Source organism: Artemia franciscana, chromosome 9, assembly GCF_032884065.1.
Source record: "Artemia franciscana chromosome 9, ASM3288406v1, whole genome shotgun sequence".
Taxonomy (NCBI): domain Eukaryota; kingdom Metazoa; phylum Arthropoda; class Branchiopoda; order Anostraca; family Artemiidae; genus Artemia; species Artemia franciscana.
In genome coordinates this window covers 35,151,477-35,165,232 of record NC_088871.1, presented here as the reverse complement: position 1 = coordinate 35,165,232, position 13,756 = coordinate 35,151,477, and the positions used below count along the sequence as shown (strand labels likewise).

The 13,756-nt window shown below is 35.4% G+C and overlaps 1 protein-coding gene across 2 annotated transcripts in view; it reads left to right on the top strand.

Annotated features, from left to right (window-relative positions):
* Positions 1-13,756, top strand: part of LOC136031334 (isopentenyl-diphosphate Delta-isomerase 1-like) — an 18,977-nt gene extending 5,221 nt beyond the window's left edge. Inside the window, exons 2-4 of one of the 2 annotated variants that reach the window (XM_065710820.1) lie at positions 377-509; positions 10,913-11,204; positions 13,107-13,756. In XM_065710820.1, coding sequence (XP_065566892.1) covers positions 495-509; positions 10,913-11,204; positions 13,107-13,567 — 768 coding nt within the window. In that variant the 5' untranslated portion in view covers positions 377-494 and the 3' untranslated portion in view covers positions 13,568-13,756. The remainder of the gene's footprint in view (positions 1-376; positions 510-10,912; positions 11,205-13,106) is intronic. The other variant, XM_065710821.1, reaches the window with a different exon arrangement.

Genomic DNA, 13,756 nt, shown 5'->3' with positions numbered 1-13,756 from the left:
TATTACCAGGTGGGATGGTGTCATTCATTCTTCAAAACAAACTCAAACGATTCACGAGACCGTTGCACCGGGGGCTTAGTTTTACTCCCAGGGCGGGTTTTATCTTCGGCCAGATTATCAGGAATTTGGAACCTTACCACAGGGAGGCCCATAGATGTCCCATAAGTTGTACTCAAAACACATCCACTCCGTCCCCTAAATGTATTGCTCTAATTTCCTTGATTATACATTATCTACTCCAGTCAAATCGTTATCATAATTCCGGCTCGCTTAGTTTTTGTTGGAATAGGCTTAGCCTTTTTTTATCTATACTTAATGTAATTACAATATTACCATAATTTCATAGATTACATCTGATTAAATCTATTTATTTCAGGACGGGGAAACCTTCAAATCCTTGGCTCAGATAAGATCAGGTTTTTCACTATTTGCTTTGTATGCAAATATAAATTTTTCTTGTGCGAGTGTTCTTAATAGCACATTAATCAGGGAATATGTCACTTAAAACGGTAAGTAAAAAGTATTATGTTGCGCTAATGGCATAACAATTAATTTCTGTAAAAATAATTCTTCGGAAGGAAATTCAAGCTTCTTGGATTTGTAGTTTTAGTCGGCCTTTAGAGCTTAAGTTTTTCAAACACGGTATTTTCAGAATGGATTCCAAACCAGTAAATTGAAATAGAAGGTAAAGGATAGAGCATTGGTCTTTATCGGCGGTGCTATGGACCTTCGCCCAGAAGGTACAATGGCAGGGGGTGGGGTGGGCTGGATGCAGTGGCGGATCCAGGATTTTTCTTAGCGGGGAGGCGTATAATAGGTTGCTTCGATAAACTTAGGAACAAAGAAATAGCAGTAATTTAAAGAGAGCCTCGACAATTAAGTGTCGTAGGTAGGTACTGGAAATGGTCATAACTTTGATCTAAAATCTGGTTAGGATTGAAGTTCTAATAAATGTGTTGAAATTAAAGTATTGTAGAAATATTGATACAGAAAATATTACGTTATAAAATCCACCCCGTCATAAAAAATAAAAAGCTGTCCACCATCTATAAAAAAGATGATATTTGATATTTTCTGCATAATTTGTCGTCTTTGCACTTCTGACCACTATAGCTTTCTGACCACCTAAGCTTTGTACTGTAAAAAATAAAAATGGTCTTAAGCTATCTTTTGGGGCCACTATGACAATTTTTATAGGCCGAACCATTTCGGATGTCGCTGTCACCATCATGAACCTTCATCCAGAAAATAAAATGGCGGGGGGGGGGGGGCTGGAGGCAGTGGTGGATCCAGTATTTTTCTTAGCGGGGGATGCATAATAGGTTGCTTCGATAAACTTGGGGACAAAGAAATACCAGCATTTTAAAGGGAGTCTCAAAAATTATGCGTCGTAGGTAGATAGTGGAAATGATCATAAATTTGATCCAAAATCTGGTCAGGATTAAAGTTTTAATAAATCTGTTGATATTAAAATGATGTAGAAATATTGATACAAAAAATATTAAGTTATAAAATCCAAGCCACCACACAAAAATAAAATGCTCTTCATCGCCTATCTAAAGGATGACATTTAATATTTTCTGCATAATTTTTCGCCTTTGTACTTCTGACCACTATAGCGAATGACTTAAGCTTTGTAGTGTCAAAAAACAGGCCTTAAACCATCTTTTGGGGCCATGCGTTCACTGTGACTATTTTTATAGGTCAAACCACTTAGCACTTAGCCTGACTTTATGACATCGCTTAGTAATTATGATATTAATGAAAAGTAGGAAATTAGGATTAAGATACAACTTGTATATTCCTAAAAGACGTAATATCACATACTGGTTCGTTTAGGGGCGTAACAAGGAAAATAGAACAATGAGATAGAAATATATAGAATACATTTAAAGCGAGGGTTTTAAGTATAGGCAATAAAGCATTAGCTAATCACTATGTTTTTTAAATAGAGTTGTAATAAACAGTGTCAACTTTGACGAAATATCAAAAATTCACTAATCAAAATTTCACTTTTCATAATAATGTAGCGTATCTTTCCACTTTTTAAAGATTCATATATTTTGCTTAAATTACAGAATTCACAATTTTATAAGAAAAAGTCTATTTCTTTATTTCCACTCCCGCCATATCTATTTATTTTACGGTCGATGTCTACTTCGGAATTTTGGTGAATGTTTATGATGACTAGTCCTGTTACCCTAGAATCCTGTCAGACTGGAGCCCTTCATTAGTGTTTCCTCTTCTATCCATCCTAAAATATTGGAATAAAGAACAAAATCGTCAGAAAAATATGAACTCTAACAAAGATGCACGTAGGTATGCGCCTTAAACTAAGTATATGAGTCGAAATACTCTTTAAAAAACAAATAATTATGTGTTTGTTATATTTCTATTTGATAAGCATAGATTGGTGATTTAAATTCTCAGAGCTTGAAGCTGTGCTGGATTTCTAATTTTCATATATTCATATATTCTGGATTTTCATATATTCAATTCAAACATTTAAATCTCGATATGTCTGTTGAGTACAAAAATAAAATTAAAAATTCTTTTAGCATTAAGCATTAAGAAATTCTTTTAGACAGAAATTCTTTTAGAAAGAAATTCTTTCATTAGAAATTCCTTTTATATTTTGCATTAACAAAAATAATTGTACTGTAAAAATTTTGATTTATAAACAACTGATCGTGGAATCATGATTGGATGGCATGTACCAAAATAATTATAAAAATTCTGGGTGGTATATATAGCAGTTAATACAATTTTATGGACAATTATATGCAACTCCTATACAAAAATATAACTATATTTTGTGACTGGTTGGTATTGACAAGGCGAGGAAATTTGAAATAATATTCTAGTTGCATTCCGTTGCGTTGGTTAACTCAAGTGGTGTGAGTTTCTATTTGTTTTTCAATATTTCTTTAGTAGATGTTTTTAAAAAAAATCGATGCCATTCTACTGATTAAAACTGAGAATACAGAGACCCATCTACACTGGCTAGATAAGAAAATAAACACATAATTATTTGCCTTCTTTGATTAACAATTTCCCAAAAATCTTTTTATCTTAAACTACTTCGACCTTTGAAGGAGTTTTTCGACTCATATACTTAGTTTTAAGTGTAAAGAGTTTGGCCTTTATTTTAATGTTTTAGGTTGAACAGAGGAGGTGGTATGTCATATAAGACAGAGCTTTAATTAGATGAAAATAGGCAGTAAAGTGGGCACAACTTGCTCACTGAAATCCAAAACGTAAATTAATTATATCTTTGCACTTCACATACGTATACTTTCTATTACAAAAATCCCCTGAAAAAATGACAATATTGTAACACCACCCCGATTCCCAAAAAAGCAAACCCAAATTTTATGGCAGCCAAAAAAGTAATGATATCAATTTCGTCGTCTCTATGCCATAGAAAGATTCGAAAACAAATTTTTGACAGTAAAAAGGAGCTTAAATATTAAGTTTTTTTCAGCCTCGTTGTGACAGCATAATCCTGAAATATCCTTTTGATAGCCTAAACGAGCTAGATTTTAAATTTCCCCTCCTTGTTATTACGAAATGAAGATTTTCGTCTCCCAGTTGGCTTTTTTGGTAATACGGACAGACTTCATTGATAAATATAAATTTAATTAAATAATTTTAGGCAATATGCACAATCTGTAAAATCTAGCAGAGGCCACACAGAGTAACTGAAACTTTGTTTCAAACTTATTTGCAAAAGAACAGTCTCAACAATTAAAAACTGTTAATAACTCAACTATTAGAAACCAATTACAAAAAAAAAACTTTCGTCCCACCGCCAACCAGAGCAAGGAGTCCTAACACCAAATACGGCACTTCGCTAGGGAGAGGGTCTGTGCCCCCACCTGGATCCGCCCCTTGCTGGAGACCAGTCATCCTCTGTTTTCACAAACCCTTCCGAGGGAGCCGCACCCCCACCTGGATCTGCCCCTTGCTGGAGGAAAGTCATCCTCTGTTTTCACAAACCCTTCTTGTTTACCTCCTTCAGATGTATCAAGGTACCCATATAGAGCTGGGTCAACTCTAAATGAGGTCACAGACTCGTATCACTTACCACCCTCTCAAACCAAATAACCAGCGATACCAGGACTCCCCTGTCCTTACGGACTAAGAATTATAAGTCTGGCGGCCTAACCACTCGGCAAGGACGGCTGAGAGTCGTAGTAAAAAGGATTTTGTCTTAATTTCGCTGAAAATGAATCTTGTAAATAACTAAATTCAACATGGTTTGTTGAGTCGACTTTTGTAGTCGGAATCCTAGAGCCGCCTACAGTTACAGACATAGATACAAGTTTTTTCGTATAATCGCAGTGGAGCTAATTTCTGTATATTTTCTCTCTCTTAGGAAAACAGTATGCCTTTTTGTTGCTAGGATTTTTACAAAAATAGACTGTATTTCTTCACCAAGGGCGTCCTTGCGTATTCTTACCAAAGAAGGACCAGCCTCTTAGCATTATCCGATTTTTCCGGACGTATTTTTCCGATTGTTTAAAAAATCATGTAAATTCTGTACATTTTGGTCGTCTGGAGAGGATATGGGGATGAAACAGTAGCTTCAACTAGGAGGGGGGGGGGCTCAGGAATGAGGAACTGTCCCCCTGAATGTTTTTAACCCCTCCAAGATTTGGAAAATTTTCTCTTTTTAAAATCGTCGTTGAAAAATGGCTTTTTGGTTACTTTCTTTGAAAAGATGGGAAAACAGCGAAATTGCCCTCTTTACAATTTTGGAAAATACATTTTGCCTCCCCCTCCCCCTGTAATTGCTGAAAATTGACCCCACTGGAGTGCCCCTGCGAGCATGTTTCCTCTTAATCAAGATTTAATTGTCTTAGTTTTGTAAATTCGGTAGATTTTGGGAGCAAGCAACTAATTTTAAGGTCCTTCTTTTGTAGTCAAGGAGTCGGCCTCCCCAACTAATGGTTTAGCTTAAAACTTCTTTCGCAGCCTTCATTTCATTTACCTTCATTTCCTGTGATCAGACGAAGATTGTATCAACAACCCTTGCATGACGTCATTTTTCTATTTCCCATTTTCTTCTTTTTCACGATTATTTTTAACGTTTTATAACCTTTTGCAATGTCCATTGTTCCAAGAACATATTGCAAAAAAAAGAAGAAAAAACAGTGTTTCAAGTTTAAATGCACCAAGGATATAGAAAAAATTTTTCCCCCTTGACCAATCGTAGTATATTCATATCTGAAAACTGCGAAATTCTAAGGTTCATCGTTTGGCTGTTTTGATATTACGAAGTTTTTTAGGTAGTAACACATTTTTGTTAGTATTGCTACAATGAACCGTGAAATTAGGTAAGTAACACTGATTCTGATTTTAATTCTATCTGTAAAATTCAAACATTTGTTGATTATAATAGACAACTATACAATCAGTGGAAAGTTACAGTTTTTAAGCTGTTTATTGGGATTTAGCTTATTTTGGCATTTTTAGCTTTTTTTCTGCTGATTTTTCACCCTTGTTTCTTTTTTTATTTGTTGCCCGTGACTACCGAAAACTGCCTTTGGAGGTCTTTTGCATTTAAAGTTGAATTCCTGATTTTTCCTTATTTTAAAAGGTTTACAAGGTTCTATAAGTTTCCACTTCGCCTTGTGATAGCAAAAAGTTGGTATCTGCACTTTTTGAAATTTTGAGAAAATTGCAATTTAAAAAACCGGTTTCTGTGGTGATGAATGTAATGTAGATAGAAAAATTCATGAAGCGCCAGTTTAATGCTGCTATGGAAGGAAACCTATAGGTAGAATTTTGGTCCTGTTGGATGAAGTTCACTAGGTCAAATGGGCAATTGAAAAACAGGTGCGAAGTTTCGACCCTCCTTTCTGCTGCTAAGGTAGTTACGACAAAGTGCAGGACAGCGATTGGGTTCTTTTCAATTTTGTTATGACAATTTATTCGTCTCAAGAATAGCCAAGGTGAATCTTAGAGCTCAATCACGGTCTTTTTACCTTTTCGCAATGCTTCGATTGTTTGAACTAAACTTTACTAAAAAATGGCTAAAAATCAAATGATGAAAAAAAACGAGGTAACTGATACTCCACATTTTGGGGAGACATAAACCTGTGGACTAACTGAACATCTTTTTTTTTCTTAGTAGGAATAAAAGGTTTCAAATTCAACAGCTTTGGCATCAGAAGAAACTCAACCACTTCTTTGGAAGAAGTGCCTTTCTTTACTTAAATTTAGCCTCCACAACAATGATTATGTCAGAGACTAATTCATTGGAAAACGTATTAAATTTAGAAACTGTCTAATTCAGTGACCTCAGTTGGCATTACTGATGTAATTGTCCCTACTGTAGTTGCTGAGCCCTGTCCAGTCCCAGAAACATCTGTTGGTCCACTAGAGGTATCAATTCAAGAACCAAAAGTTCTAATCTTGAACCATATATAGAAATAAAAGGAAAGAATCCAAGTTCTCAGATGACTCCACACAGGAACCTTATGTGACGCCCGTCGAAATTGCTCCCACTGCTTCCGTTAAACCGTTTCGAGCTCCTGAAATACCTGTTGCTGCACCAGAGATGTCAATTTCAAAGCCTCGCAGTACTAACATTGAACCAGATATAGAGGAAAAACATAAGAACAACAAACAGTTCTAGAGATTGATACGGAAGAGTCCAGTTCGTTACCCATCGAAGATTTTACATCGCCTGTTACAAAAAATCAAGAGGCTAAAGTGTCTTCTAGTCCAGTATGAAAATCAGAAATTCAGTCTAATCTGGTGATCCCAGTCGACGTTGTTGATGTAAATGTCCCTATTGTTGTCGCTGAGCCCTTTCCAGTCCCTGAGACATCTGTTGCTGCACGAAAGTTATCAATTCAAGAGTGAAAAAGCACTAATACTGAACAAGAAATAGAAATAAAAAGAAAGAATCCAATTTCCCAGATGACTCCACGCCAGAGCTTTCACTCCCTGCAATTGGACAGTAGGAAAACCAGCCTTTAATCCCTACAAAAAATGTTAATGGAGAAAAAAAAATCCAGATGAAGGGAAATATATTCCTGGAAAAAGGAATTTAGAACTTGGATAAGTAAAGTTCCTCTATCAGACGCGAAAGAAAAAATGACGTAGAACGAAACAGGTTCTATGTTATCGCAGATCAAAAAGACCCGTATAAATCGCATATCCCTGTAAAGAATGTCAGTGGAGAAAAAATTCAAAACAAATGGAAAAATGTTCCTGGAAAAAGGAATTTGGAGCTAGGCTAAGTAAAGTTCCTAGAAAAAGAGTGATGCAGAACGAAGCAGGCTCTACGTTATCGTAGATAAAAAAGACCCACCAGAATCTAAAATTAAACAGCAGGAAAACCCATCGGCATTTGCCTATAAAGAATGTCAACGGAGAAAAAATTCAAGATAATGGGAAAAATATTCATGGATAAAAGACCTGGGAACTTGGGTAAGTAAAGTTCCTTTATCAGACGCAGAAAAAAAATTCTCAGAACGAAATAGTTTTTACGTCATTAGTGAAAGTAGTTTTAGCACAGAGGTCTAAAGATAAAGAGACGGAAATGTAAAGATACGAGCAAGCAGCTCATGTTTGACACACTTCCGGTCTTACTTGGGAATATTTTGGAGTCAAAACTAGTGATAATGTAGAGCAACTTACTAGTTCAAAAAATCTGGGTTTCACCAAGGTTTCACTTTGAAGCCTGCCTCAAGCATCGCATACTCAACGAAGAGATAATGCTTGTACAAAATTTCCATCAGAATCTAGAAACTAACTTTATAGGGTATTCAAGGAATCAAGTACGGAGGATGAAACTGCACGGGCTCAGAAACGTATTCCATCCGACAAAAAAAGTTTACCTGGCTTTGTCGGGATGTTGTTGTATAATCTAAATTCTAGCTTTGTTATGCATAATCAAAATTTTATATTTACTGTGTTGCCAATAAAATATTGTTACCTGGAATCTTATAATTTATCTTAAACTATATTGTACATATTAGGATTTACATAAGGTATATATTAATGATAATAAAACATTAAAATAAATATAGTATAATAAATGCATTTCTAAGAGAATTAGAACAACCATAATCTGATATTTCCAATGTATCTGTTGACCAAGAGGTGCTAAATGCCACTCTTGCCCCGAGTGCTGACATGTCTAGATCCGTCCCTGCTTAGTAGTAATGTCAAGGACTATGCTTTGGCCTAAAATTAAAGCCCTATTCAACTGACTTTCTGTACTGCTATACAAAAAGGCCTTACTCCTTTCTCCTACTTATTGAAAACGGTATGAAATTACCTTATATAACCAAATTAATCCTGGAAACACAAGAAGGCTCCATCGAAGATGTTTCTAAAGGGCTGACATAACTGCAGTAGATCCTCTAGCTTTATACCCATTTCTGATTCTGCCACTTCCAATTCTTTATAATCTAAATTATATGTTTATTGTGTCTCCAGTAAAATATTGTTACCTGGAATCTTAAGAGTTTTTCTTGAACCAGATTGTACATATTAGGATTAAAAAAATGCATTAATGATAGAAAAACTGCAAAATAAATATAATATGAATAAATATTCTCCTTGGGGAAGTAAAGTAACCATATAATGGGACTTTTGACTTTTTATCAACATCCAATCAATTAGCTGTAAAAGTTTAGTAATGAAAAGTATGGCGAGTAAAGCAATATAATAATCATTCCTGTCCTTAGGGAACCTATGGGCTCGTTTGCGATTTCAGTTTTGAATTCATTAAAAGTAGGCCTATGCCCATTTGGGATGCACCGCGTCGTTTTAGGTAGGCAGATATATCAAACAGTTCGTGGTAACGAACTGTAAGTAAGTAGCGACCCCGCTCAGTAGTAACTGAAACTCCTAAAAGCGGAATTTTGAAACCAGTAGACATCAAAAGAATCTGATTTTTATGCTGATTTGAAATATATAAGTTTCATCAAGATTAGTCTTACCCATCAAAAGTTACGAACCTGAGAATATTTGTCGTATTTTCGAAAAAAAGGGAGAAACACCACCTAAAAGTCATAAAATATTAATGAAAATCATACCATCAGATTCAGCTTATCAGAGAACCCTACTGTAGAGGTTTCATGCTCCTATCTGCAAAAATGTGAAATTTTGTATTTTTTGCCAGAAGAAAGATCACTGATCCGTGTTTATTTATTTATTTATTTTTTTCATCCCAGGGGTAATCATATCGACCCATTGTTCCTAGAATATCACAAGAGAGCTCAAACGAACAGAAATTAAAAGTTCTAGTGCCCTTTTTAAGTGACCAAGAAATTGGAGGGCAATTAGGCCCCTCCCACGCTAATTTTTTTCCGAAGTCGCCCGATCAAAATTTTGAGATAGGCATTTTGTTCAGCATAGGTGACAAATCTAGTAACTATGTCTTTGCGGATGACTTAATCCCCCACAGTCCCTGGGGGAAGGGCTGCCAGTTGTGAACTTTGACCATCGTTTATACATAGTATTGGTTATTGGGAAGTATACAGACGTTTTCAGGGGGGATTTTTTTGGTGGTGGGTCGGGGGAGAAGATTGTGCGGAAGGATCTTTCCATGAAGGAATTTTTCATGGGGGAAGGGAATTTTCCATGAAGCCAGATTTCACTGCATTCTTTAAAAAAAAATGCTCAGAAATTAAATAAAAAAAAGTTTTTTCAACTGAAAGTAAGGAGTAACATTAAAACTTAAAACGAACAGAAATTATTACGTATATGAGGGGGTTAGCCCCCTCGTCAGTACCTTGCTCTTTACGCTATTTTTTTTTAGTGCTTTTAAAGGAGTTATTTATTCTAATCAAACCCTTTGTGATTCAGGGGTCATTCTTAAAGAATTGGAACAAAATTACAACTTCAGCCTATCTTGCGCCCGGAGTGAAATCTAGATTAACTCCCACCTCCTGTATACCAATACAGACTCCCCCCTCCTGTATCCCAAAATTTTCAGGCTGTATTTTCACAAAAAAAAATTTCAATTAATAAAATTTTCCATTTATTAAATTTATTTTTTTTTTGTTTACCTTAGCCTCTGCAAAATTATTAATTGTCTCTTCCCAATCAATTGCTTCTAATTTTTGATTCGGTCTACTTACTTTTTGCTAAAAATTCTATTTAAAAGTGCTTTAATTTGGGTCTGATTACTTTTATTTTCAAGGAATGGTGATGAAGATATAGGAAAAATAAAAATTTTAAGACTCAATTTGCTTGTACTTGCTGCCAAATGTGCCTTTTACTTTATTAAAAAAATCCAAATTATAAATGACTATAACCGTTAGATTATTTATTTGAAATTTTGTGTCTCTAAAATTTCCGTACCCAGGGAAAGTGCCCCCTCTGCCCCCCTAAGAGCAACTCTTCTGTTGGCAGAACTGTGGTATTTCCTGACTGAGATCATGGCCTATACAGATTCTAGTATTCCTTGTTTCTCTTTTTTCTAATATTGTTTAATTACTAATTATATTAATCCAGAAAAAAGTCTTTATCTACGCCTAACGCATGCTGCCTTGTCCCCAGAATTTGGTGAGACTCTGACCAAGGAAAAGATTTCTATTTAGTCATTATTGTGACGAAGATGTTTACATTATCATAAAAATGGGTCTATAGTCTAAAACAGGCTACAACCCTTCCCTGTGATACAAGGGGTGCCGACCCCGAGATATTTTTATTTTAATTCCAAAATTTGAATTCTATATCTTTTTCAATTTCAGATTTTGCCTTCTCGATCTTAAAATTTCTTTTTTTTTTGGGGGGGGGGGGCTTTGTTCACTTCAAATCATAATCAGAGTTGGATCAATGATGGGCCAATAACTTAGGCACATTTTAAACTATTAGTTAGTCACTATAATATTACCATAATAAAGAATTAAATTGTATTTCCAAACGATAATATTTTTCATAGGTCATGCAAAAGCTTCTTTCGACAACCTTTGCATTAAGCTCTAGAAGCTTAGCGACATCAGCAAGTTTATGGAAAGGATATGACCCGGTTCAAGAATCTTTGATGGACAATGAGAACTTAATTTTAGTGGACGCTGAAGATAAAGTAACAGGAAAAGCATCAAAACGCTACTGCCATTTAGTGCAGGCTGACGGAAGTCTACCACTTCATAGAGCCTTCAGCATTTATCTTTTCAACACAAAGGGCGAGTTTTTGCTGCAGCAGAGATCTGATACTAAAATTACATTTCCAGGTAAGATTTATCTGGTTACAGGGGTGGATCTAGAGCAAAATCTTGGGGGGCAATGAGATAAAGGCGCTAATAAGAAAAATATCGGGGGGGGGGGGGGTCCGATGTGACAAGGACGCCAATAATCAAAATCTTGGGGGGCAATGTGACAAGAGCGCCAATAATTAACCAAATTAAAAAAATTATTTAAAAAAAGAGTGAAAAACAGAAAAAAAAGGAATGACGGTGCAAGAAAAATCCTGAGGGGTGAGGGGGACCATTATCCCCTCAGCCCCTCTGGATCCGCCACTTTCTGATTAAATTACTAAATTGTTGGGAATTTAGACTTCACCATCCCTGGTTAGCCTTCTCAAAAGTGCAAAAGTATTCCCCATTCCGTATACTTAAGAAAATGCACTGAAGAATAGACACATTGGCAGTGAGGGATGGGGCCCGGCTCTCCGGAAGCTACATAACTTTTCTAAGACGATATCCAGAACTTTCTCTCAATTTTCAGTATATGGGCTCTATACAAGGGCCTATGGACCCTGCAATCATGCCCACCAGAAAGTATTAATCAATTTAATGATCAGGTACTTAATATTTAGGTAAAAGGGAAATGTTTCTGTGAATATACTGGACTACATTCTGGTGAATGAAGAGGCCCCAAAACAACCTTTAAGCACGGATAGGACTTAAGTTAATTTCTTAATATTTATATTTTTTTCATTTCCGTTGCTAACCCTTGGTCTTCAAACATTGGTCTGTTTTATATATTCGTATGTTTTAAAAGTAAAAAATTGTATCACCATTTTATGGTCAAATAAAAAATAGTTTGTGTAAGTGAACGTAGAGGGCAAGGCTAAAAATTGAAAGAAACCGAAATCATCCTGTATTTTGATCTGAATGATAACTCATGGAAATTTGGTCCGAGAATTCTTTGACCTTTCCCCCTTAATAGCTGGTCCGTAATTATACAATGCTTAATGTTGTAGTCTTAATAATTACTGTTTAAACGGTCTGTAGCGTAATAACTGCTCACTTAGTATAAATTGCAGACATGTTTTTTGACAAACATATTACCTCAATCCACTTTAGCCTAAGCCTATCTTTGTTCTGGTAGGGTAGCACATTTGTGAATAATGTAAAAATTTGGCATATATTGGTATATTATTTGGGTATAGGAACAAGGTACATGTTAGTACGGAACATGATTAAAAATGCTCACTGGGCCTCGTCAGCACCATTAGCGGAATTTTTTTAAGGTGGAGAATCATTGTTTTTTTTTTTGGGGGGGGGGGGATAGATGTCGAAACATTAAAAACGAGCAAATTACACTAGATTATTTAGATATATGTGAATACCTATAGATATATACTGGGATATTTGTGAGAATAACCATCCCATCAGGATAGAGGCTGCAGGAGGTAACCCTTTCCTTGTCACCATACTGCAGTATCGCCTCTGAAACTTGGAGGGTATATAAGTATATTTTCGATAGTTCATAGACGATTGGCTATCTTAAAATTTTCGCTCATAGAATTTAGGCCCTGTCTTAAAGTGTTTTACATATTTGAAAAGAACTTAAAACGCAAATTATTTTAATGTTTTTATTGTTAAAAACTCTTAAAAACTCATATTATTTAAAGTTTCGATTTCTCCTGTCAAGGGTCACTCTCTATTTCGAGGGCCACTTATTCATTGGGATGGAAGCTATTATATTTCTTTGACACTGAAACCTTTAAAATTGCCAACGTAATACAGATAATTTATATAATTTCTTTTTGTTGGTGCATTTTTTTACTATTATTATTATTTTTTTTTGGAATGATAGATTGACGAAGGATTGAGCCATGTTATTACTGTAAATTAAATATGTACCGAAGTTGCTTGTTAAAATCTCTAAAGCAACTGTCTTTATTTTAGCTGCTTATACTAACACGTGCTGTTCACACCCCCTTTACATCGCAGATGAAATGGATATGAGCGACAATGGAATTGGCGTAAAACGTGCTGCTTTGCGGCGCATCGAAACCGAGCTTGGAGTCGGATCTGATCAACTCAAGGCGGAAGATGTTCACCTCATGACACGTATGCTTTACGAAGCCAAAAGTGACAGCATTTGGGGTGAACATGAGCTTGCTTATCTTTTCGTTGTTAAAAAAGATATTGAGATCAAGGCAAATCCTAATGAAGTTAAAGATGTAAAATATGTATCTCAAAATGAATTTAGAGACTTTGAAAAGGATTGTGATAATAGAGATATCAAATTCACACCTTGGTTTTCTCTAGTCAAAAGAGAACTTCTGTTTAATTGGTGGAATAACATTGATCGAATCATGAGTACACCTTATGACGGCAAAATACGGCATATGTACGAGAAGTGATTCCTAAGTGTGAAGAAAAATAAAAATTAACTTAATTCAGAACTGTTGGTGTGGTGAAGCAGAACGTTACTGGGATATTTTAACACTTTTTTCACTTTCTTGTACTAAATTTGACTGCTTTGGGTAAATATCCTCTTCTGGATGCTTATTTTATTAAAGAAAATAAAATGTCAAAGTGTTGATCTATAA